General features: G+C 39.2%; 3 protein-coding genes across 11 annotated transcripts in view; 1 reads left to right on the top strand and 2 right to left on the bottom strand.

Moving 5' to 3' along the window:
• Window positions 1-298: 298 nt before the first annotated feature.
• rab41 (RAB41, member RAS oncogene family) lies at window positions 299-10,261 on the bottom strand. 5 transcript variants are annotated; one of them, XM_074648517.1, is made up of 8 exons: window positions 10,120-10,261; window positions 8,648-8,706; window positions 7,563-7,616; window positions 6,727-6,832; window positions 5,700-5,811; window positions 4,679-4,772; window positions 2,469-2,535; window positions 299-2,241 (listed from the first exon to the last, which is right to left on the bottom strand). In XM_074648517.1, the coding sequence occupies exons 1-8, from the start codon at window positions 10,196-10,198 to the stop codon at window positions 2,177-2,179; spliced, it is 636 nt and encodes a 211-aa protein (XP_074504618.1). In that variant the 5' UTR covers window positions 10,199-10,261; the 3' UTR covers window positions 299-2,176. The 5 variants fall into 5 exon arrangements, 4 of the variants coding, with proteins under 4 accessions (XP_074504618.1, XP_074504620.1, XP_074504617.1 ...); XM_074648519.1 differs by lacking the exon at window positions 4,679-4,772 and adding an exon at window positions 4,216-4,309; XM_074648516.1 differs by lacking the exon at window positions 6,727-6,832 and adding an exon at window positions 6,128-6,233.
• Window positions 10,246-25,744, top strand: part of inppl1b (inositol polyphosphate phosphatase-like 1b) — a 39,252-nt gene continuing 23,753 nt past the window's right edge. The window contains exons 1-2 of one of the 3 annotated variants that reach the window (XM_074648510.1): window positions 10,246-10,386; window positions 13,113-13,206. Coding sequence is in view for 2 of the 3 variants with exons in the window: in XM_074648508.1 (XP_074504609.1) it covers window positions 25,018-25,154 (137 nt within the window). In the remaining variant the exon portion in view is untranslated. Of the gene's footprint in view, window positions 10,387-13,112; window positions 13,207-23,464; window positions 25,155-25,744 lie in introns of those variants that run through there. The other 2 variants (XM_074648509.1, XM_074648508.1) reach the window with 2 other exon arrangements.
• arr3b (arrestin 3b, retinal (X-arrestin)) lies at window positions 12,676-18,362 on the bottom strand. 3 transcript variants are annotated; one of them, XM_074648513.1, is made up of 17 exons: window positions 17,986-18,358; window positions 17,509-17,542; window positions 16,394-16,424; window positions 16,170-16,230; window positions 16,029-16,073; window positions 15,749-15,942; window positions 15,550-15,609; window positions 15,382-15,458; window positions 15,133-15,268; window positions 14,966-15,050; window positions 14,717-14,789; window positions 14,377-14,514; window positions 14,130-14,207; window positions 14,014-14,037; window positions 13,870-13,923; window positions 13,582-13,611; window positions 12,676-13,173 (listed from the first exon to the last, which is right to left on the bottom strand). In XM_074648513.1, the coding sequence occupies exons 2-16, from the start codon at window positions 17,514-17,516 to the stop codon at window positions 13,599-13,601; spliced, it is 1,077 nt and encodes a 358-aa protein (XP_074504614.1). In that variant the 5' UTR covers window positions 17,517-17,542; window positions 17,986-18,358; the 3' UTR covers window positions 12,676-13,173; window positions 13,582-13,598. The 3 variants fall into 3 exon arrangements, with proteins under 3 accessions (XP_074504614.1, XP_074504613.1, XP_074504615.1); XM_074648512.1 differs by lacking the exon at window positions 13,582-13,611; XM_074648514.1 differs by lacking the exon at window positions 12,676-13,173 and having other exon boundaries at window positions 13,596-13,719; window positions 13,874-13,923; window positions 17,986-18,362.

Below are 25,744 nucleotides of genomic sequence, written 5' to 3'. Positions count from 1 at the left end.
AGGTCTTATCTACATGTTTTCAACAGCCTTTGAGCAAAGATGTACATTGAGAAAGCAAAAGTATGTGTTATGCAATCTCATGTTCATTCTTGGCCACACCTTTCTGTTGTAACATTACATGCCTCTGATGTATTGCCTAACGCGTAGTTTCAGTCTACTGTGACACGACAGGTTTCTCACAGTCATCGGGCTGTGAAATGCTGTTTAGTGACATTTATGGACTGTATGTACAAAACACATACGTCTGTTGAAATGACAGAATCATGAATGTTCTTCTTAAAGAAAGGGATCACAGATGTTACATTTTGGTGAAATATCTTTATTTTATTCCATGTGATAGGCCTACACTTGTGTTTCATTAACTCTCCTTTTTATACATCAGATAATAATAGTACATTATTCACACAAACGTTGCTAAACACGAGTAGACAGCATATTTCAAATGGACAGACACAATTCAGAAGAGCACAAAGCTGAGTATTTAGTCAGTGACGAGTAATAGAAGAGCTGCTCATGTTAAAATGGTCCTTTGATGTAATTAAATACATTTTAAAACGTTGTGACATTTCAAAACAAGCTACAGCAAATGACCAGTGTCTTTTGTTGTGCTATGGCTAGTTAGTTGGTTTGTGTTACTGTGTGTGTGTATGTGTATGTCAGCCTTTACCTGTGACTGTAAACCAAGCTACTGACTACACACTGTAATAAAATCATTTCTAGCAGTGTGACAGGATAAAACGTTACCGGGCCCAAGTGTCGCCTTTAGGTGGAGTCCCGGCAGACACGCAAACAATAAATAAAATAAACTTTCAACATGCGTGTCAGAATCTGTACTTTTGGTCAAGCATACAATGATATCTGTATGTCAAAGTTACAAAATAAATAAACACATAAAACCAACGGTCCTACACAGGCGATAGCGATACAGCAAAGGATACTGCGACTAACCTCTCTGCGCTTTTTTTTTTTTTTTTTTTACAGCAAGGGTGTTTGTTAGTTAAGCGTTAGCTGTATCTGAGGACAAACTCTTTATCTACCAGCTCTACAAAACAACTAGTGAAGCCATGAACCAGTCAGCAGGCTTCGGTTATATTTTACAATAGTGTGGCTTGATTCAGTGCACAACGTTGGTGAACAAACAAGCAAGGCATCTGTGTTCTTATCCATATAAATCCTGCATGGTGAGCATGCTGCATGTTCTTTGCAATAGTGTAATCAACACAACACAAATTATCAATGAGATGGCGGGTACGTCATAGCGACCAAAGTGACAACTTTCCATCAGCGTGGAAAAAATAAACACTTGTTTTTTTTTCCTAAATTAGGGGCATCTAATAATGGAAAACTCCTCCTCAGACGTGTTAGTATGCGCGCAGCTAATTTAACAGCGTTGGAAAGACAGTTGCTATAGTTTATATGCAGACGTAGCGTCAGGTTAGTAGGCGTTCTAGTGAACGTGGGATGGTTTCCCTTTGATGATCTATTACCTCATTGTTTGCACTGTTTTAAATAAGGTCTCAAATGATGTGAATTTGGTCTGCAACACACTGTTGTATTTGGCAGATGTGTTCGGTATAAGTAATACCTAATGAAAAGGGTCCATTTTCAGCCTAATGTGGCAATATGATGTAAATTCACTGGTAAGATCCTGTCTCTACTTCCTCAAAATAAGAGTCAAGTTAAGAAATAATCTGAGAGATAGGATAGTTATAGGCAAACTCTCCATTTAAAATAAAAAAAGTAAAATACAACGGGCTGAGAACTCAACCTTGCAGAGTCATTTAAATAATCCCAAGCAGTTTTACTTTACAACAATGACGAGAGTAACAGCACTAAGAATCCGAACTGTGCAATAACTCATGAGCGGTTAGCTATGTCAGTCTGCAATCCTATATAATGCCATGCAACTGGATGAAAATCTGAACATATCGTTTAACGTATTCCTTGTTTTAAATGTATACTTTTGAACCATTCCCCTCCCCCTACCCCCCCAGATTATCTGTTTCAATACAGTAATGCACATCCACACGGTTACTCTGAAAAGTCACTGAGTTGAAAATGAAAAAAAAAAGACGGGTCCTCCGTCCCGATGGCGGTGAGCCAGGGGTGGAGCGAGTGGCCACTGAGAGACAAGCTGTTGGTGGGGAGGAGACAGGCTGGGTGAGGGTGAGGTGTACTAGCAGGAGCAGCTGCTCTCGGTGACAGTCATCTCTGGCTGTTTCTCCAGTTTGATGTCGATCACTGAGGACGTGGTTAAGTAACATCATCGATGAATTCGCAAGTTTCACTTCAGTATTTTCTGCAGCGCTATCTGGCTGCCATTTCCTCATGAAATCTCTTTTCTGCAGAGTAAACTACGAGGTACCAGCTTTTCTATTTTTTTTTTTTACAGCCTTAAAGCCATGGCAATAATAACTTCACAATAGCATGACTACAATTTCTGTTAAAAGCAGCTTTTAAAAGGATACTGTCCTCTTTGCTTTTCTCTGGTGTGCTGTCCATCCCAGGCAATGCAGCAGCAACACGACGGAACAGCTATAAAACAGAACAATTTAAAGATTAAACACATGTAGAAAAAGGTGTATTAAAAGTAAAATGCTGTCAAATAGGGGTGAGTGATTTAGATAAAATCTTCTATCACGGTGTACAGAATGTAATTATACTGCCATATTGATGTATATTGTGATTAGGGCTGCATGATTTTGAAAGAATATCCAATTGTGATTTACTCGACTAATATTGCAATTGCCGTATGATCTACATCATTATTCACATTTTCATTGAAATAGTATCAAAATGATTACGATGTGATTTTTGCGGGGATCTGTACAAAAGAAAGATGTTTTCTTAAGTCTGCAGAATATGATGTGTAGGCCAGGACATCTCTACAGCACCACAAAATTTTATTTAAAATGCTATTTTTTTTTAACGCACATTTTGCCTTTAACAAATATTGTGCCTCCTGTGATTTGAAAATTGCAGCAGTCCATATTGGGATTTTGATAAAATGTTTACAATTGTGCAGCCTGTTGTGATATAGTACATTTTCTGGAAATTCAATTGAGAAAATGTTTACACGTCAAAATCAGACGGGAATGTATGTTTTTTTCTAATCTGGTGTCCGAAATGTTAAGGTATTTGTTCGCATTGATGAAAAAATCTTGTAAATCCATTACTGCAATCTTACTCATTCATTTGCTCCATTCCACACAATGGCCAAATACAACCACCGATATTGAAGGGATAGCTTCCTCAGTATAAATAGAAAAATCACTGATGGAGAACTTTACAACAATACGGCGGGGCGATATGGACAAAATCTTCTATCACGATATAGGTCATTTCATATCTCGATAACGATGTATGTTTTCTGGTAATTCAAGAAATAAATAGTTCATATGAAATAATGGCATGGCTTTGTATACTCCTGTGTGAATTAAATACTTGACTAATAAAAAGTATGGAGTATTTTCTCAATTATCAAATTTTTTGAGAAATTTGAGTTAGTATGTGCTTGGTATTATCAATTTAAATTATGCAATCGTGTATATCTCGATGTATGATTTCACGACGATATGATTCCACTGAAAGACGACACATTTTCATATTGAATTATTGCCCAGCCCTACCTCACAATATATATATATATATATATATATATATATATATATATATATATATATATACACACTATATATATACACTATATATATATATTTATACACACTATATATATTCACTGTATATAGTCATCACCCTGGGCTATATACAGTAGAGACAGAAAGTGATCAAAGTTATAAAATAGTCATTCCTAAATAATACATTTCATTGAAAAACAGGGCAAACACAAGAAGCAGTTAAAGCAGGGATACAAAATGTGATTGTAATTGCTGGTTGAGGTAACAGCATGAAAGTGAAGGTTGCCGTGCTAATCCTCCTCCACTGAGCAAACCCATTAAAGTCAGACACAGTTTGAAAGCTGCAGAAGTTTTAGTGAGTCAGAGAAAAAAGTACTTGAGAAAAAGTAAGCACAGTAGCAGTAAACCTGTGAATACCGAAACATCTAAAAGCAAAGCCTGTGGGGGGAAAACACAACCGACACAGCAGGTACTGAGAATCATGTCATGGCGAGCCACGAGAGGGGAAAAGGAGGCAGATAGTGTAGACTTTGAGGGCAGAATTAGCTCAACTACCTCGAGAGAGCAGAATCTCTACCTGTTTGACATTGTAGCCAGTCTTTGCGCTGGTTTCAATGAACATGACATTCAGTTCCTTAGCTCTCTGCTCACCCTCTTCCGTGGTGATCTGTCTGCTCAGGTAGAAGTAGAGGGGGGGGGAGATGGACGAACAGACAGATATGGGAAGAAACATCGCAAAGAGGACAGGCCAAAAGGAGAGGGGAAGAGATGGAGAGAGAGAGAGAGAGAGACAAAGAGAGCTCAACACAGAATCACAAGTTTTTGGGGGTGAAAAAGAGAGTTGGTTAGTTTAGTTATAACACAGACAGACAGAGAGGAAGACGAAGGGAGAGAAGCTGCAGATCACTCATTCATTCAACAGCCACACCCTGATCCATATAATGAATACATGGAGGAGTTCAGCACAGGTTGGCCTCCCTAACCTAAAGGACATCGGGACTATTTATCAGTATTACACCCGCTGTTTGCTGGACACCAACCTGTTTGACGTTATAGCCAGCCTTGGCACTGGTCTCTATGTACATCACATTGAGCTCACGAGCTTTCCTCTCTGCCGCCTCAACAGAAACTTGCCTGCCATGGTCCCGGGAAGGGAGGGGGAGGGAGTGGTGTGGAGTGTGGTGTTGAAGGGAAACACAACAAAAACAAAAAAAATCAAAATGACATGGAGAGAACAGAGCAGGAAAAGGAACAAAAAAAGTATAGCAAAGAACAGAAAAATGATCAAATCATAAGAAAAAAAAAAAAAAAAAACATACAAATAAAAGTACTTGAATCACTAATAAAAAAGGCTGGAGTATGCAAAATGCAGAGGGATGATAAAAGTCAAAATTGGATGAGATGCACTGAAGGGAAGAAAAAAGGGATTCCAGGCTTTGGCTGTCTGTTATACTTAATGCTACTAATTCTTTTAGAATAATAAAAGTCCTGTCTATGTAGGGTTGGGCGATATGGCCAACATCTTCTATCCTGATATAGGTAATTTCATATCTCAAATAACAATATATATCACGATATAGCATGTTTTCTGGTAATTCAATAAATAAATACGACATAACTACATGGTAAAGCCTATTTTTGTATACTCCTGTGTGAATATCAATACTTGACAAATGAAATTTGAAATGAGTATTTTCCCATTTAATTAAAAACTTTAGTGCAAAATGAACATACGTTTCAAGTGAAATTATAGAGAAAAAATAATTAAGTACTATGTTTACATTCATTCACACAAATACAGAGTAATCAGATTAAGACAAGAGTTTGATTCAACTGAGTTTGATCAGATTTTCTGAGAAAATTGAGTTAGTGTGTGCTTATTATCAATTTAGACGACACAATTGTGTATCACAATATCTCAATATATGATTTCATCACAATACGCTTCCATTAAAAGACGATAAATTATCATATTGAATTATCACCCAGCCCTAAGTCTATGTATCAATCATTGTAACTAGAATAAAAACAATCTTTCACACATCTCACACAACCATGTACCTTTTATCCGCCAAGTCTGTTTTGTTCCCAACAAGCATGATAATGACATCACTTCCTCTCTCTGTTCTAACATCATCAATCCACTTTGAGGTTTGCTGGAATGAATTAAGATCTGTGGATGAAAAGAAAAAGGCCCACATAATTACTGTACACAGTACACACATCAACCACATGTAGCCCCAAAAGATATAAACCATTAAGTATTCTAGCTATAGTTAAAAGTGCGCTCAAGCAGGTATTACTCTTGATTAAAAAGGTAGAGCATCTTATGTAAGAAAAGCTCGTAGAGAAGTTGTATTAGTCAGAAAAGGTATAAAGAAGAGAAGCTTGAAGAAGGAAAATACACTTAGAGAGATTCTGAAGGTTATTGGCAGAAGCACATAAAGTAGCAAACCCTACAGAAAGGTTAGAGTACAGCCCTGACTCACTGGTGATGTCATAAACAACCACGGCAATGGTAGAGTCACGGATGTAGCTGGGAATTAGGCTACGAAAACGCTCCTGTCCAGCAGTGTCCCAAAGCTGGAGCCGGACCTGAGGATTGGAACGGAGGGGAAGAAAAAGGACATGGAGATAAAGAGGGGAAAGGCTCAGAATAGGACAGTCATAAAGAAACTGCAAGCCAAGCAGCAGAGATGAAAATTGCCTTTTTATGGAGGAATGGGGAGAATCATTCAAATGCAGAAGGGTCAGAGATGACCAGCGTTATGCTGATAAGACATGTAAAAGTAGGCCCTGGTGAATCATTATTAGGCTTATTTCAGAGGATCTCTGCCTATGAGGTTACATCAGAAGACATTTTCCGTTATTCCTTCCATCAGCCTCATATGTAACAGCATTTAGGAAGCACAGACCCCCCTGGACACTGCTGGAGAAATGCATCAGTTTCACTACGGCTGATGCAAACAGTCGGGAATATACCCTCATCATGCTGTCCAGTGGGGTTTGCCAGGCTAGTAAATGCTCTTTTTGCCCTTCCACATACTAAGCGAAGGACAAGGAGGTGAGGCGAGGCCATGATACCTACTGGCTATGTCATAAACCACCACAGCAGCGGCTGAGTCGCGGATGTAACTGGGGATGAGGCTGCGGAAACGCTCCTGTCCGGCCGTATCCCAGAGCTGCAGCCGAATCTGTGGCCAGCCGGGAAATGAATGTGGGAAGGGGAGGGGGAGGCGTTTCATGACCCAGCCAAGGGATGGAAGGAAAACAAAAACTTAAAATAAAGATGGAAGCTAAAAACATGATCACACGCCTAACAAAATGAATGGTAACATCTAGGATAATGAGAAAACAATGTGAAATGGTGAAAAGGAAATAAATGGTGGCTATTACTAGGGATGCACCAATACCGGATCGGATATCGGGCCGATACTGACTCAAATAGCTGGATCGGGTATCAGTGACAATGGGGCCGATCTATTCAACTCAATTCTATAATACTATATACATTATATACTGGAATTTTAGTTCCAATTTGTCCACGATCTATTATTTTAATAATAAATAATAATTCACTAAATTCATATCTATGTATTTATTTGTTACATTTTGTTTTACAAAGTTAGGAAAGCAATGTTTAAGTGAAGCCTGATGTTGCCTTACACATAAAAGAATAATTCCAGTCACTTCCACACAGTGAGGCATACAGCTTATTAATGAAACACTGGTATTGGATCGGTACTCGGCATCGGCCGATACTCAAAGCCCAGGTATCGCTATCGGTATCGGGACTGAAAAAGTCGGATCGGTGCATCCCTAGCTATTACATAAAAAGGAAATGCATGCTTTAAGCTTTTCTAACAGTTTTAAAACTATGCCAATGGCAATGATGAGAATTACAATAAAATATAGAGGGCTTACCGTGCGATCTTCTAGGTACATGGTTTTTGACAAAAAGTCAATGCCAATTGTTGCCTGTAAAACAATCACTGCATTATAACATTGTTATAGGCACGATACTTGACATTGCATATCTTATATATCTAAGAAAAAAATATCATAAAAATGTGTCTTTGTGTATTAAACATTATCTATAGACATTTTTTCACAACATTTTGACTTGTTGTGAAGCTAAAAACATGAATGGCTCTGTTCCATATATCATGCCAGTAAGTCATCATACACACTAAAAAAGGATCTGGAACTGGAAGATCAGAGAGTAGCCATGATTAATTATTGTTATTAATTACTGTGCTTAATAAGTCATATGGAAAAAGAAGTCCATTTCAAAATAATGTCTAATATTTATCCATCCAATGAATTGCTAAGACTGAGATTTAATGTTGATCACAATAACTGCAACTTTTGTGAGACTGAGATTGAAACTACTGATCATCTGTTTTTCCACTGTATATATTCTGCGTCATTCTGGGAAGATTTGCAGGACTGGCTTTCAACCAAAATCCAACTACTTGCTCCTCTCACAAGAGAGAAAATATTATGTTTGGTATTAACATGAAGGACATAAAGAGTGACTTGATATTGAACAATCTGATACTGCTGGCACATTTTTTCATCCATGCATCCAAATGGAGGAAAATGAAACCCCTATTTTCTGTTTTCAAAAGGGACCTTGTGGACAATCATCTCAGTGTTTTAAGACTAATGAATGGACAACATGCAAAGTCTCTCCTCAGAGCTTATGAAGAACTGAACATATATGATGATGACCCCTAGAGCTACTATGGAAGAGTGCAGTCCCTCTTTTATTTTTGTTATTATATTTTTTTTTTATAATTTAAGTTATCTTTCCTATCCAATTGAGCCTTGTATGTTAGAAGTATTGAGTTTAGATTACAATGCCTTAATGTTTCTAAATAAATTATCTTCAATATAAAAAAAAAGTCATATGGAAAATGTCTTTTGGAATATATTGATTAGAATACAATCAATCAGTGCCTGAACTCTACTTCTGCGTCACAGTGTGATGAACATAATGTTATTACCTGATAAGTGTTGTCGAAACTGTCATACATAAACCTGGTGATGAGTGAGGTCTTCCCAACTGTACAAAACACAATAACAGACACTTTAAGACACTTGAATCCTGATAATCAAACACCATATAATACAAGGCCAAATCTCAGAAAGTAAATATGAAATACCCAATTATATAAATTCTAATAGGAAGTAAAAAAAAAAAAAAGAGTCCGTTTCATTCTGAAAAGTCAGCTTCTCCAAAATCCAACATGGCTCAGTTTAAAAAATGTTGTTTCACAACAAAACTGAGACTGAAGACTCATCTGTCACTGGATTTAAATGAATGCCTCTGACTGCAGTAAAAAGCAGAACAAATTAAATAGTGTCCAGGAGGTGACCTCTCCTGACACATTTGTTTGTTTTTTTCATGACTGGATTTTGTGCAGTTTTATATATGTGCAAATAAATAAATAAAAAAAAATTATACAAGGCCGAATCTCTGAAAGTAAAAATTAATATATTAATATTAGGAAGAAAAAAAACAAAGAGTCCATGACAACACATGGTGAGTAAAGCATCAGCAGCTATTATCATTGCTGTAATAATGTGGACTGCTGAACCCACACGCTGAGCTGGCACTATGGGTGGAGCCACACAATGTTGGAAAATGAAAATGGCTTGACTTCTCATATTTTCTTTCGTTATGAAACACTGTCACTGCCAAATTAGACACCTACGATACAATCACGACTAATAATGTCAGTGTCAAGTCCCTGTAAGCTGATGTTAAATCAGAAAAACAGGCCGACTAGTCTGGAGCCACTGGCCGACGTGGCTCTCTGCGAGCTGCTGCCCTCTCAAGCTAACAGCTAACTTTAAAGCTTTAAAACAGATACACTGACAAATGCGGATAAAAGTAAGTCCCTTGGCGTATACGGGGTCTTATCTATGGAAGAAAATACTCCTAAAAAACTCATGAAAGCCACATTATGGTTTCACATGAGTAGGGAGCGTCAATACTAGCACAGCTAGTTAGCCTGCTAGCGTTAGCTTAACGTAGCTAGCCTGCTACTGTTAGCTTCAGTTAGATGATGCATCACAGACTTAACGAGCATTGTAAGGACAGTATCCATTTCTTTAATCAGGCAACAAACCAATATGTAGGTAAGTCACACATCTTAATGTTATTGTGGGCATTCATCGTTAAATAGCGAGATATGTATGGCTAGCTTTAGATTTAGCATTAGCTAGGCAATGACATCATCACGAGTGAGGAAAAACTATTACATCCTTTTAATAATCTTACTCTTTCTTAAACTAATGTACTTACTAACATGTTGCTGTGTATTACCTATCCGTTCATGATAACTTTATCCTGCTAGTAACCATCACCTAGCAACTAGCAGGAGAGGCTAGTTGCTAGGTTACTCCTAGCCTACTTCTCCTCAGATATTCCTCACATCCAGATTAAACACTCGGTTTAACTTCTCCTTCTTACCACTTTGTTCGCCCAGAAACACGAGCTTGAACTTTCGTAGAGGGTTTCCAAACTCTCCGCCGCCGGTCGTGGTTGACATGTTTGGTCCAGAAAAGATAAACAGCTAACTAGCCTAGCTGAGCGTGCTAATGATGTGATGTCTAGACCGGAGAGGAGCAAAGTAGTGGATCCCTATCCTCCTGCACGAGCAGCCACAGCTTTGTTTTCTTTAAAGGCACAGAAGAGAAACAGCGCAACCAAGAGGACACTCGAGACAACACAGACATGGTAAAGCCTTATTATTGCATGCCCCTATTTTCATTAGGATACTATTTCTTTTGTGTGTGGAACAAAGTGTTTTAATACATTTGGGCTCGAAAGAAGGAGTGAACATTTACACACAGTTGGCCTACAAGTAGATTTAAGATAAGATAAGATGAATAGAATAGAAGATAATAGAAAGCTTTTATTGTCATTGTATTAAATACAACGAGATTCACAGTTTGCCACTTCTTCTGGTCATGTGCTTTAAAACAAATACTTGACAAGACTAAACGAGGCAGATAAAACATATAACAGGTAAAACACACACAGTTATAAAGCAAATAAAACAGGTAAAGTAGATGTAATAAATAAATATAAACAGAAGTGTTACACTAGAGGTATAAAATGTAAAATAGATGTAATAAATAAATATTAACAGAAGTGTTACACTAGAGGTATAAAATGTAAAATAGATGTAATAAATAAATATAAACAGAAGTGTTACACTAGAGGTATAAAATGTAAAATAGATGTAATAAATAAATATAAACAGAAGTGTTGCACTAGAGGTATAGAATATAAAAATAGATGTAATGTAAACAGAGGTAATTGTACTTGTAAAATAGGTAGGGTAGATGTAATAAATAAAATGTAAACAAAGGTAGTTGCACTTGAGGTGTACTGTATATTGCATCAAGGATATATTGCACAGACAAATGTATTTCACATTCAGTGTATTAATATTGCACAGATTTATTGTTTGTTCAGTGTCTGTATGGCCCAGGGAAAAAAACTGTTCCTTTATTAATCCCCGAGGGGAAATCCAGGTGTCAAAAGCAGCAAAGCGCAGATAGAGAGGTACAGGTGTACAAAAAGATTATAAAACAATAAATAGAAATACAGAATATACATAATGAATGGACATAGTGAATGGACATAATGAAAATACATAGTGAATGGACATAGTGAATATACATAGTGAATGAACATAGTGATTGAACATAGTGAATGAATATAGTGAATGGACATAGCGTGTACCGTCCGTAAATAAAAAATGTAGTGTACAATAAATAGATGTAATATGTGCAGTCTATAAAATGGTATATGGCATGTAGTGTAAAGTAAGTTTAAAGTGCACCAGTGGTTAAGAGAGGTGGTTGCAGGTAGTGCAGATAGTCCAGATAGTGCAGTTTTCATGTGGGGGTCAGTCTTGGTTGTGGACCATGATGGAAAGTGGACGCTTTGTGTTGTGCCGAGGGGGGATGAGTCTTGACTAGCTCATCATGGAGGGGGTGGGAGGGGTTCTCCAGGATAGCATCCAGCTTCCTCCTCATCCTGCCCTCTGCCACCACCTCCAGATCATCCAGTTCAGATCCAACCACAGAGCTAGCCTTCCTCACCAGCCTGTTCAGTTTGTTGGCATCCCTTGTGTTGGTGTTACCCCCACCAACAAGCCACAGCAAAAAAGAGCACACTGGCTACTACATACTGGTAAAACATCTGCAGCAGCCTATTGCACATGTTGAAGGACCTGAGCCTCCTCAGGAAGAACAGTTTGCTCTGTCCCTTCCTGTAGAGGGCCTCGGTGTTGTCGGTCCAGTCCAGTTTATTGTTTATGTGTACCACCAGGAACTTGTAGGTGTCCACCACCTCCACCTCCTCCCCTCGGATGGTGATGGGAGTTGGGGGCCTCCTCTAGGTAACGCAGCTGCTGATATATTAAGCTAGGTAAGAAAGTGTGTTTGGTGCTTGTTTGGGCAAAAAGAGGAAGTCTCTCTAAACCAGTGGTTGGTTTTCTATGTGTGTCACAGTTTTGGAAGAAGTGGGCCATGAAACCACATCAATGTGTAGCAAAAAGATAGTTAATTTTGTAGCTACTATCTTTAGCTGTGTGATTCAGAGAAGTGCTAACTACTCAGAGCAACTTTTCAGAGAAATGTTTGTGTGTCAGTGGCTATTAATTTTAGTCCCAAGAGCTTTGATAAGAAAACACTGTTTTAAAATGATTCTTTCACTTTTATTAGTAAAATTATTAAAGGGCCAGTGTGTAGGATTTTGGGTGACCTATTAGCAGGAATATAATATTCATAACTATGTTTTCATTTGTGTATAAATCACCTGAAACTAAGAATCGTTGTGTTTTTGTTAGCTTAGAATGAGCTCTTCATATCAGAGCTACTTTTTTTTTTCCCAATTTGTCATTTTTGTAATGAAGCACTTTGTTGGTATAATGAAGCTCTCAGTTTTAAAAACAAAACATAAGGCTTTACATAAAAATACTGAGCAAAATAAACAAGCATAATCAAATAATTGGGGAACCAATGTGTTTATTAACTGCTCCTGTTGATAAAGAGTGACACAATAGGAGTATTTTGGGGATATTCGTCCCACAGCTGTACATTCGGTCATAATATATCATGGCTCTAATGACACAGCAATAAAGGTTAAGGATAGATAACGGTTTGGTAATCATAACACATAGAAAGAAAAGTCTACACTCTATACTATAGGACATTTCTTTTGACAAACAAAAATGTACATTACATGTTTATTTCTATTTAATGCTATAATGGCATTCAGAGAAATGTCACACAGAGTATAGACTCTTTTTCAGTGACTCCTTTCGTGGTAATGCTGCCTAATAAAAATGTATATGTACAGGTGAAATAAAAACATTGTAGTGATTCAATGACACTTTGTACTTTTCTTCATTGGTGCTGAGTTCCTTTGTGTTCTGTATTCTCTGTCAGAGAGGTGATTTTCCTTCGCGGGTCGTCTCAACCCTCCGTGTCCTGAAGTGAGATGTCTGTCCTGTTGGCACGAAACGGACAAACAACTGATTCTGTGAGTCCAACATTACATTACAAGATATGCAGTAATAGCTATTGTGCAACATCCCGATTAGTAGTTACTGGATGATGTAACAAACATCATCTAGGAGGTGGAGCAACAATGGGTCATTTCACACAAATGCAACAGGCTTCTAGGGTGAAACAGTGAACTCATTCAAGGGCCATCACATCTATGCTTCTTTCTAAAGACCTAATAACCTTTACTTTGCAAATGCTTGTCCTACAAATGGAACAATCCTTTGATTGTATTGTTGATATAGGTCATGAACTTAACATCGTAGTGGTATTTATTTCATAGAGAAGACATGCGTTGTAGCCCTTGAAAAAGTGAACACTGTGAAAAGCACTGAATCGGAGGGGACCTCACCTGAACTACTGAGGCGTTTAATCCAATTGGCTGTGGTTCATAAAACATACAAGCAGGAGAAAAATATAAGCAGCATGTCACAAGCATCACAACCACAGGCTAATATCTTTTCATAGAGACTAATTTATACTCACACTTCTGCTCAGGATACAGCAATGACATGCAGTAAAGGAATAGAAAGGGAGGACATGACATAAAACATGTTAATTAATCAATACTGTCTTTTTTTGTTGGAAGTGGAATATTTCAGGGAGCATTTGTATGCAATTGTATGCAAAAAGACTGCACTGACCGGCAGGTTTTGGGGACATCAGAGTCAGAGGAAGTTCCACAGTGACATCGCTGAAAATGAAAGAAATATACAGAATAGTCATTTCTAAATTATTTACACTAATAACATGTGGCCGCAGATGAAGGAGAATCAATATTTACCTTCCTGTTAGGCCACCCAGCAGGCTTTTGGTGAGAGAGAACACAATAAAATAAACCTTTAGTCTGCACAATTTGAAGTACGAAGCGTGAATATTTTCTATTCAGTTGAGCCTTACCCTCCTCCGCCGACCATCAGGTTGACCTTGACTTTATAGGCGATGACGATTCCCTGCATCTCCTTGTCTCCTTGACTCCTGTGAGGAGACAGGAATAGTTTACCTTTCAGAGCTTGAGGATTTGATCTAAGACACGATAAGTGGATGACACATTGGACTGTTGTATCACCACCACCACCACCACCACTCAATAAGAGGATGAAAACCTGTCCTGGGCTCACTGTAAGCCCTTTGACGAGGGACTTACAGGGTGGTGGATGCTAGGTTGGTGTCCTCGTCTTTTAGCCGTCCGTCCACTGAAAGACCCCGCTTCTCTTTGTTGTTGGCCAGCAGGGGGGTTATTTGGAAGGACTTCTCCAATGTGGCGTTGGAGTTAATTGTCTCCCTGTTAAGAACAGTGAAATACAGAAACAAGTCACTTAATTTTTCTCAGTAGTAGCTCTATTGATTACATTTAATGGTATGGGAGAAAATGTGAGAATATATTTAGTATTTCCAGATATTTAATGTGGCAGAAATTCACAAGTTAATTAAATTGAATCTGAAATCCTTCTAATGAGCCTCTTTTGATGCAGGGAAAATCTTACCCAAACTCCTCAGAGCAGACTGCCTTGGTGTAAGTGTCAGATGAGTAGAGCACCACGTTTGTTAGCTGCTCAACTAAAAGAAATAATAGCTAATAGTTAGAATGACAAGTTAAAATGTATGACTCTTGAATACATATATCTAAACATACAGATATTTTAACCATTACTTGTATTATTTTACTCTCTTCCTTCTCTTATGAGCTACACACAAACACAATTTATTGACTTCAATCTTTCCTCGCTGCTCACCTGAGACTTGGATTTTCTTCACAACCTTGTTGGTTTCGTTGTTGATCTTCACCTTGACGGTGATTGGATCTCCATGGTAGTAAATCTAAATAAAAGAATAATTTATTTGGAATAATTATAGCAATAGTTATGTGTGCCAAAAATACAGTATGTAGACATCAGTGTACCTCTTTTTCAAGGGAGGCCTCCAAGTGACAAGGTTTGTCACTCATCATAAACTGCTTGACAATATCAGCCTTGGGTCCGGGCTTGTTGTTAGCTGGTGCAAATTGTATTTTGCGAATCATCAGACGACACGTGTCCCTATAAGACCACAAAAAAAGACACACAATAGTCAGTCAGTTATCCCTTTTATATGTGCTTTAATGCAATACAAGATTGGGCTGACAGTGTGGTTTGACTGTGGGCATACATACTTCTTTTCAATGACTTCATCAACATTGTTGGCTGCATTGGCAATGTATCCTTTTACCTCAAAGTCCACACCACAAGCCTACAGCAGAACAAATAAATCATTTGTTTGTCAGACATTTAAAGTATAAGAGCGAATGAAAAGAGATAATGAAAATGGATGGTAGTAGTACCTTGCCAGCATCATTTGGCGCAGGCTGTAAGGAGACTGAGCATGGGAGATTTGTTGGCATCTGAAACGATTAGAAACAAGGCAACATTTTAAGATGACTGGAAAGTAAATGCGAAGTAATTATCTGTGGTGGATCAATCTAATATTTGACTGAAGGACAGGTTAATATGTTATATAAAGAGTGAGTTATAATTCCTCACCTGGAAGGTAAAGGGACATCCTTGCTCTCCAACTTTCTTCATGAGGGATTCCTGCATTGGTGTTCTGGTTGTGTTTTCACCTGTCGGTGGATACACCTGAACGCGCTGTATCCAGATGTCTCTCCTGAAGGACAGCCCAATAACATCCAAGTCGTCGCTTCCATAGCGGAAGGCGCAAGCAAGGTATACAAACACTGCAACGGAGAGGGGAATATTTAGTGTAGTCTTTGTGTTGCATAAATTTAGGTTCTATAACTTGTATTGAATTAGATAGAAATACCTTTTTTGCCGTCAAGACCTGAAGGGTCCACTTTAATAATACCGTCTGCAAATGAGAGGAAAAGCATTAGCATTAGATTACACATATACTGTGTGTGTTCATACATCCTCAAATTTGCACAGAGACAATTGTGCCACGCACCAACTACTTCCACTGAATCCACATGGTCCACAAAGTCTCTCTTCCCCAAGTACAGGGCAATCTGAGAGAAACCGAGAAAAGCAGAGAGGGAAACAGTCACTCCTCCGCCAAGGTTACAAGAGTTTGGAAGTTATTTCTGGGAGCTGGAATAGCTACATACAAAATGCACTCCTCCCTATGACCAAGAGGTGCCCTGTAATGACTATATTATAGAGGCCACTTACATGTCCGTTGCCGCTGGTCTTCTTAAATACCCTGAAAAGAGAAATAAGAGAGACTATTATTTCATACTTAACACTTGAATGTATTTATTAAAAACGCAAGACGTTCAGGAATTGGGCCATTTTATTTTTCCTTACAATAACTATTATTACTATATTTTTTACCACTTCTGAATTGGTCTTATAGGCAATAGTCTTGTGCATCCACCACCTCCCATAGTTGTCATTTCCAATTATAGGATAGACCACCCCCCACTCCTGAAGGATTAGTGCTCAGGATGGAAAGGCACCTGCTGGCACAATTGTCTAATCTGTACATAAGACATAATTGTGATTTGCATTACTTAGTAACATATATAAAGTTACAAATGTCTCGTTTTGCTTAGTACTTAATCAGATTTTTGTTTATAAATTCCATACATGGTGCTGACTCGACTATTTGACTCATGGAAATTGCATAATCCTGAAAATCTCTCGAAATAATCCTGTGTACCTGCAGAGAGTATCCCGTTATCTTGACTTCATTATATTGAAATATTTCTTGGTGAACATGTGAAATTGTCAATATCCAAAAATTAAGTTTTTCTAAAGATTCCTGGTATTGCATAACCTTGCAAGCGCGGCCCCTTTTAGCCGTAAACAAACTGGTAATCCTCGGTGGTGTTTGTAATCCCGTTAAAACTTTTGCTTTGTCTGGTAAACCTCTCTTCAAAGATCAAATCCACACAATCCACCATAATCAGGATTTACCCTGGAAGACTCAAGTGCTAGAGGAGTCACAGTGACTCTTGTAGGTGCCTCTGCCAAGATGTTATACTGTTATATGAGCCACACGGGGCTTCGTTCTTGTGAAGTTATTATCCACTTTGATCCCCGCATAAGTCCTTTCTTTCCATTGAATGAGTCAAGTTTCAAAAATCAATTTCAAAGTTGCAAGAAGAATGCAAGGATTAACATTTGGTATTTCCTTTTCATTTTGAGACAGCATGAATCATCACTGTTACAGTGGTGTTTGATAGGATTCAGCTTTATCAAATATGTTTTTATGGCATTTTTATGCCCTCAAAAAATTGAATGAATTTGAATCAGTTACTATGTCAGGAAAATGTTATACTCACTTTGACATGTTGATAGCAAAGTTATAGATCCAGTCTGCAAATAGAAAAGATGAACAGTCAGAGGTACTAAATCACATAATGCTGATAATTCTATGATTATTAGGTGCACTGGATATTTTGGGATTTAATGTCATCTTTAGTTTATTGTAGGATTTTTTAGAGGCTTTTTCCAAAAACGCTATTAAAAAATGTGTCATTACTCTTTTTTTAAAATGTTCTACATGATTCACATACTAATCCAAGAGCGTTTCAATCATAAGGACCACTGATGAAGTTCATCAATGACTTTTGTGACATGACAATCATCATTATGATTAGCTTCCTAGTAGAATGAAACAAAATAATCAAGAAATAATATTCCTTAATAATTGTAAGCATGTTCTTCCTGTCAGATAGTTTGAGTGGTCTCTGTGCATTAACTGTAATATCATTGTCATCTCACTATATTTCTAATGTGCCGTTGGTCAGCTCACTTACCGCTCCCTCAGTTCTGTCAACGAGTCTTCTCTGCTGTCTCCTGTAATCAGTTACTGTTGTCGGACGCCGTGTTGCGTGTGTGTGAGAGCCAATCACTGACTCCTGTTTGCTTTTATACCATGACCTCCCACCCTTGGAGCCCTCCCCTCAGCTTACCCAGCCTGTTTAAAGAAGGCTGTTTTAGAGGAAATCTGATTAATTAGAACGCTACTGTTTTGGTGCACGGCGTGTGTAAAAATACTGTTGTGTATGTGACTTAAAGGGAATAAGCCAAGAGGCGTGGGCAGTTTTGGGGATGGGACGGATACAGACTGCAGGCCATGTCCTGGAGTAAAAATAAGTTGGTCACTTGGTCTTTGGGTTTATTTTTTTACAGTACATGTGCTGCAGGAGATGATAAATAAACAATATTGTGTACTAAACATTTTGCACATATGGTCCTCCATATTTTCCTATAGCTAGTGATGGAACATGGATATAATCATGAATGAAATCAGCCTACTATCTGCATATGTTTTCTATATTACTGTAAGTAGTTGTTCAAAAAATGCATTTTTCTTACAGAATTTATAATATTGGCGGAGCAAATGGCAAACTGTCCGCTGGCATGACCTGGAGGGGAAAGGTTTCTCAAAGTCCATGATGAAAACTTGGTTAAGATATTGTTTTTAGTGGCTCACACTTAACTTCTTTGCTCCGAGCTGTGAGATGCTATTTGAGCCTCGCTAAGGTTAAAGGGTTCTCTTGTGAATGGACTGTGCGTGAATGTTCAAGGACTTCCTTTCTTATAGCTTAGACGAGACTAGAGTGGTATTAGTTGGATTTTGGTTGTTATGGTAGCTGGGACGACAGATGGCTCCTCTACCAAGCCTTCTGCAATCTGTGCTCATGGCAGGTTTACAGAAATCTAAGTGACCTGCCGACTTACTGCTGTGCAAGCGACAAGGCTTTACAACTAGTAAAGAATCATCAATCAATTCCACAGTTTATGATTGTCATTTGGGGAGGAGGCGCAGGTTTAGCCTGGCGTTCAGGTCTTTCAAAAGACCCACATTCATTGGCAGTGACCTTTGATCCAGTGGCACACAGAGAGCAATAGAGGTAAATCCGATGGATTGCTGGAGGATCTTCTCACCTTTTCAGACAGTTGTAATTGAGTGATTAATGAGAGAGCTGGATGAGGGTTTCTGCCAACTTGACAGTCAGGGATAATGAATTAGATTGGATGTTTATGTTGGACTCCATTCAAATGTCATACTGGAGTAAGGTTTGAGATCTCTTTAAAGCTGCCCAGATAGGACAGCACTGTTGTAAGTTACCCACAGGCAAATACATTAAAGCTGCTTTCCGAATCATTCTACATCAGTGCTCTACATATAACGTTCATTCCTATATGTATGACTCTAATATGTCAGTGCAATAAAATCCAGAACAGCTAAGGACCTGTGGACAGCATGCTTTATTCTGCTGTAATATACCAGATGTCATTGTAAGAAATTCAAGCAAACAGTTGCTTTTGGAAGAGTGGTGATGTGTGGGAGCAGTGGCTCCTTTTATGGGAACCATGAGGCTTTTATGTAACTCCAAAATCACAGCCACAGTTTGGGCAGAAAATGATCATACATACTGAAAACTGACTGTGCTTTGGCTTTTCCTTTAAAGCCCTATACACTTCTATTTCTCCAATTTGGAAAATAAAGTTTAAAAGAAACAAAGCGGTCTTAAAAAGTCTTTAAAAAACACAAATATAATCAGCCCGTTCTCTTCCCAGGGCGTCAAATAATGAAGCTTTGTCATGGCCGTCGGCGTTTGATACCGCTGCACAAGGCACCTTTTAGCGCTGGTATGAAACGTACCGGGCGTTCCATTCACTGTAAAATGTAAACCCATCCACGCCAACAGTAAATGCTTTGAGAAAGTGCGCCGGGAGTATGGTGATGTAGCTTAAAGAGCGAAAAGACACACCAGACGGTTGGGAGGGGGGATGGATGGGTCCAACAAACACAAGGCTTTCATCCAGGAGACCACTGTTCGTGTCCTGTGTTCACAACATTCAATGTCAGTTTTAAGCCCATCCATGTAGTTCTTTCCTAAACCTAACTATAGTGGTTTTGTTGCCTAAATCTAAAGTGACGCCAAGGTTAACTATGGTGGTTTTGATGCCGAAAATGAAGTGACGCCAAGGGGCGCAACAAAGCGACGATGTGTGATGAGTTGGGATGGGAACGCGTTGATATAATCCTGAGATTTGAATTTCTTCTGTTTGTGGATATGATATAGCTTTGAATATCCATTTTTTCAAAGATTTATCCATAGAGATACGTCTTTTAGTAGCAAAACTTAATCAACACCCATTTGGGCTCTCAGCTGATCTGCCAGGTCATAACCATATAATAGAGTAAGTGAACATGAGGTCTTTCCATGCAGGTTCTGTTCAAAATCAGTGGCTTGAAAAGCTACCAAGTTACCAAAAATGAAACCTTGTTCTAACTATTTTATCTATAATAAATAACCTGATTGCTTCTAGTATCTTCTATTCTGTGTATTGTATTATTGGCATTCACAGTCATTCTGATACGGCCTCTTTCCGCTTCAGTGCAGGCAAACCAAACCACATCCCGGTTGAGATAGTCAAAGGGAAACAGCACTGCATGAAAGCTTTACCCCTCCTTTGATTTGTCTTGTTAACTGGCTGAATGCTGAAGAAATACTGACATGTATTCACTTTATTCTCAGGACTCTTGGGGTAGAGACAGGTTTAAGGTTTGTGTAATTCTTAGTCATTGATGAACTCTGTGAAATGAATGAACAGAGTAAGAGATCTGTTAGGATATGAATGTATTACCCAGTTTTAGAAGTTTTGTTCACCCTGATCACCAACATTTCAGATCATCATTGTGATGCACTGTTTGTCATATGATGTAGCTACTGTACACAGGTCTGCATTTTTGTTCTCCACTTAATACTATCCACGGTAAGGACACTAAAAAAATCTAGAGTAATCTTATTATCTGTCTCTCTGGGGTTTCCTCCTTTACAGTTTTGTCTGTGTGAGGTTACATACAGTCACATAAGCCCCTTAACACTTAATCTGGTGCCATTTTTGGAAAGCTCTTTAAATAGACAGTCAACATTGTGACTCAAAGGGACTGCTGACTTGTCATAGTGCATTACGGCACCGTGGTATTACCACTTCTTAACAACACAGACTTCAGCGTGTTGCTAAATCGAGGCAGTGGGGCTGTGTTTGACTGATAGTGAACTGCAAGTGCTGTTAGTGTTGATGTACAGGAGTCAACATCGCAGATTTAAATGATTAATGCACTTGAAACACACACTGAGTGTGAAGTCAATGATACAGGAAGCTTACCTGCTGGCTTTCTGTCAATTATGTTCTGCAATGTGACTTTTAGCCATCTGTATTTTTAGCAACTGCTTCTCACTAACTCAACTGATGTTATAACTTTAACAGGTTGTTGTTATTGCCATCAGTTGGAAAGATACGTAGCTGTTATGAGCACGACCAGAGCACTTATTCAACACCCATTTCTTGTTCATGACGTGGCTTACTGGGGGATTATGTTGTTCTTTTAAAAACATAATTCTACACATAATTAGCTTTAGGGCTTTTGTTAAAATGTTAATATTTAGTTTGTAATATTCCAGAGATTTTAATTAATACTTTATGTTTTAGGATGTTTTTTTTTTTGTTTATCCTCTGATGGAGGTGTTTTACTGACAGTGAATATGTTTAATAGAGACTTCCTTACTTAACTAATTATTCTCCTAATACTCCCTAAGATGTTCTGCTCACATGTTACATAATCAAGGTCTGTTTTTTTTCCTGGCCGTGATTATATAATATAGAGTACTGTTAAGTATTTCCATGGAGGTACTGTTCAATATCAGCAAGTTCTTCAAGCATCTCTGTCATCTATGCGGGTGTCTGACTCAAGTTAAATAAAACAATGCTAATTAAAATCAAAATCCGATCTCGCAGCCGGAGTGGAAGATGAAAGTGAGCAGGTGGTTCTTAGAAATGGAGTACATCTTGCTGTCTCAGTGTCTGTCTCAGTTTCCTGTCCAATCCACTGCTGGCATAAGCAGAGCACTTGGTAGAACTGGATGGAGAAGAGAGGGGAAGCGTATTTTTCTAAAGAATGGGGTTTTGGTGCTAAAGATGTTTTGTGGTTTAGGTAAATGTTATCAGCCCCCCATCAGAGATATATCTTTGCTAAAGCTTGTGCTATTGTTGTTGTTGTTGTTGTGATGAAGAGCTTAGACAATATATTTTTCAATTGCTCAAACCAAATCATTGAACATTAGCATAAAATTTGGTACAGAAATTCATTGTACCCAGAGGATGAACCCTAATGACCTTGGTGATCCAAGGAAGTTCCACCAGCAATGTTTCCACTTATCCAGTGAAATATCTCAACATCTGACGGATGGATTGGCACAAAATTCATAGTTCCCAGATGATGTGTCTCACTGACTTTGGTGATCTCTTACCTTTTCCTCTAGCGCCACCACAAGGTTGACATTTGTAGTTTTGTAATCATTTTAGTGATCCCTTTTAATTTTCATCTTTTTGGTTTATGATCCAGTACCAAAACTAATGGCATTTCTCATTCAGCCTCAGTTGTATTTTGTGTTTATTGCTTTTTGTTTTAGCCAATGTTGGCAAAATTACACACTAAACTAAGATGGCCAACATAGTAAACATCCTTGCTAAACATTAAAGGTGCTCTATACGATATCTAAAGCATTAATATAGCAACAAACAACTATTTGCTATGTAAAGATATACCAGAGTATTATCTACCTGAGCAGAGAATGAAGTCATTCTCCCTCTGTGTGTGTTGTAATCAGAGCTTCTCCTCCCTTTGTTGACATAGCCGTGCCGGCCGTGCCTGTCTTTTAAGTGCATGTTCATGCATGTCCAGTTGTTTGTGGACTGCCGTTTTGAAGCCTTGAATTTGGCATTTTGTCCATCGCCATCTTGGTTTTTGTCCGTCGCCATCTTGGTTCTTTTTGCAACCAGAGGAGTCGCCCCCTGCTGGCTGTTAGAAAGAATGCAAGTTTAAGGCACTTCAGTATCGGATTCACTTTTCAGACCCAGAGGCAGCCCGCCGGCTCAGCCGTCGCCATGTTGAGAGCCATGCGGAGGCAGTAGAAATGCTCCCAATCTTTGCATTTAGGACCTTTAACTGCTAAACATCAGCATGTTTTTATTGTCATTGTGAGCATGTTAGCATCTCCACAATAGCATTGTCACAATGGCATATGACACTATATATCTTTCAATTATGTGCTGTAGAGAGCTCATAGCAATATTACGAAGAAGTGACTACAGATGGAGGGTTAAATCGATGTCATCAGATTGGGATGGACTTGTGTCTATTTGTTTTATGGGGCCTGCGGTTGGTGGTCGGCACATTTCTGCTGAGTAGTGAGAAGCATGAACAGCAAGTATGGGACCAAACAGCTTCCCACAGAGTTATACGCTCCAGCTAATGGAGAAGGAGGGAAGTAGGAGGGCTGAATAATGGGCGATGTTCTAGGAGGGCAAAAATAAGAAAGTGAACGATGATCATAACCATATGGAGGCTGCTTTTTTGCTGAGAGGGAAGGAGTGAGCAAAAAGAGGAAGGGAAGTTTAGGGAGGGTGAGGAAAAGAAAAACGGTTGGTGAAAGAAAAGTAAATATGCCTGCCAGAGGATGAAACGTCTGAAGATAAAGATGATAAAAAACAAGGAAGAAACTGAACTCACCTGTGTGTGTGTGTGTGGTAAGCTGTGTTTTCTGTTTTGAATTTGAGGGCAGGGGCTGAGGGAGGAAGGAGTAGAGAGACGAGAGAAGAGAGAGAGAGAAAGGAAGCAGTCTGCTGTTTCACACACTGGTGGTGGAGTTGAGCCCCTCGCAAGAATTCTCCTGGCTATGTCCGCCATCTGGAATGTCGAGTCACTTCCTCTGTCTGCCCTGCGCTCTAGCGGAGTTGTCCTCTGCCTCTCTGCTCCCTCCCTCTGCTCTGACAGCACTCTCAAGAACCGCTGGAGACCACGCCAGAGCGGACAAGACACACACGCCAGCACACAAACATACAGTATGAAAGCGAGACCCCCGGAGTAGCCCACGTCCAACTCAGACACACTCTAAATGGAATCTGGGCCTGGAAGAAGCAAAGACAACTGCAGTCATCAGCTGGACTTTTTGGAGGGTGTTCCTATTCCCTTATATGGCAACAGAGCTGGGAAATCATTTGAATTAGTCTGGTTTCTGTTGCATGCCTGTCTGGTTTTAGTGCTGACTGAGTTCCATCTGTTTCTGCCTCTGCTGTGTGTACGTGTGTGAGTGTGTGGGCGCCGTACGTACGTGTGGCTTGATTTGTTTGTTTTTGCCATTCTTTGTTCTTCTTTTCCTGTTGTTTGCATGTGGGGTTTTTGTTTTGGGACAAGAGGAGGGCTTGTGTTTGTGGTTAAGCTAGAGGCACCGTCATTGCCTCAGGGGTGGCTGCTTCATTCAAGACTGTGCAGCACCTCTCGCTATTTTTCCTCTACCTACCCTCCCTCCCTCGCCGCCGCTGCTGCGATGGTCTGTGTTTGTTGGAGCAACACACCCACCTGGGTGCAGCAACTTGCGACCAAATACTGAAACAGGGTCTCTCTACACACGGATATTATCAGTTGAGGAGCAGACTGTTGTTAAAGTGGACTAACCTCACAATCAGCTGGATGTCTTTATTCCTCCATCGCAACAGGATGTGTGACCCTGAAGGAGCCAACGGGGACCCAGGAAGTGCTAGCTGGTACAGACAAAGTGATGGGTTGTCTGCTTGACACTTTGATCACGAAGAAAAGGATCATGGGAAAGATCTAAACACTATAATAGACCACTCAACACACTCTGGCGCTGACAACTTGAATGACAGTCTGCCGGCGCGATGCCATGATCTGAGCAAAGTCTGGCGTTAAATTTGTGTTCACCTCATGTGGATTATTTTTATGAACATATCTCGCAACATTGATTGCCATGGCTACGGCGGCATGGTATCATCGTGACATCAGCCGTGTGCACGCAGAGGACTTGCTGGCACGGGCAGGGAGGGATGGCAGCTACCTAGTGAGAGACAGTGAGTCTGTGCCAGGAGCCTATGCATTGTGCCTGCTGTGAGTATACACACACGTTCACCTACTTAGAGGACGGCCAGCTTATCTTACCGATCACAATCAAACATAATTGCGTTCTGTACGGACACCTGTGAGCTTGTACTGTCAATGTACTTGTAAGTGTATAACTGTGTAGATCCTAACTTAAAAGACAGGGAAAGGGAAGGGAATGGGACTCTCTGCACTGTCACTGAATGTTACTTTATATACTCTATTTTTATGTGCTCCACCTCCTTGGAAATACTTAATGAATGATTCACTCAGGATGTCTTGAAGTAGTAAACGGTGCCCTATGTGAGAAGAAAGGTTATAACAGTTCAGTTTTTAGATTTGTAGTTTCAACGTGTTCTCATCCCAACTCATAATGACGCTTTGTCAGACCCCTCGGCGTCACTCTCTTTGGTCGCAGTAAACACATGTTTAACGAGCCCTCTGCGTCACTTTTCGGTTGTAGTAAACGCGTGCTTAATGTTGTGAAGTAAACAAAAACACCTGCTTAGGATTAGGCAATAAAACCACTATTGGTAGGTTTAGGAAAAACAACATGGTTGGGCTTAAGACTACATTTGTACAGTGGAAATGACACTGAC

The sequence above is a fragment of the Sebastes fasciatus genome, chromosome 10 (assembly GCF_043250625.1).
Source record: "Sebastes fasciatus isolate fSebFas1 chromosome 10, fSebFas1.pri, whole genome shotgun sequence".
Lineage (NCBI taxonomy): Eukaryota > Metazoa > Chordata > Actinopteri > Perciformes > Sebastidae > Sebastes > Sebastes fasciatus.
Note: the sequence above shows the minus strand (reverse complement) of the source record. Positions and strands in the feature narration are given on the sequence as shown.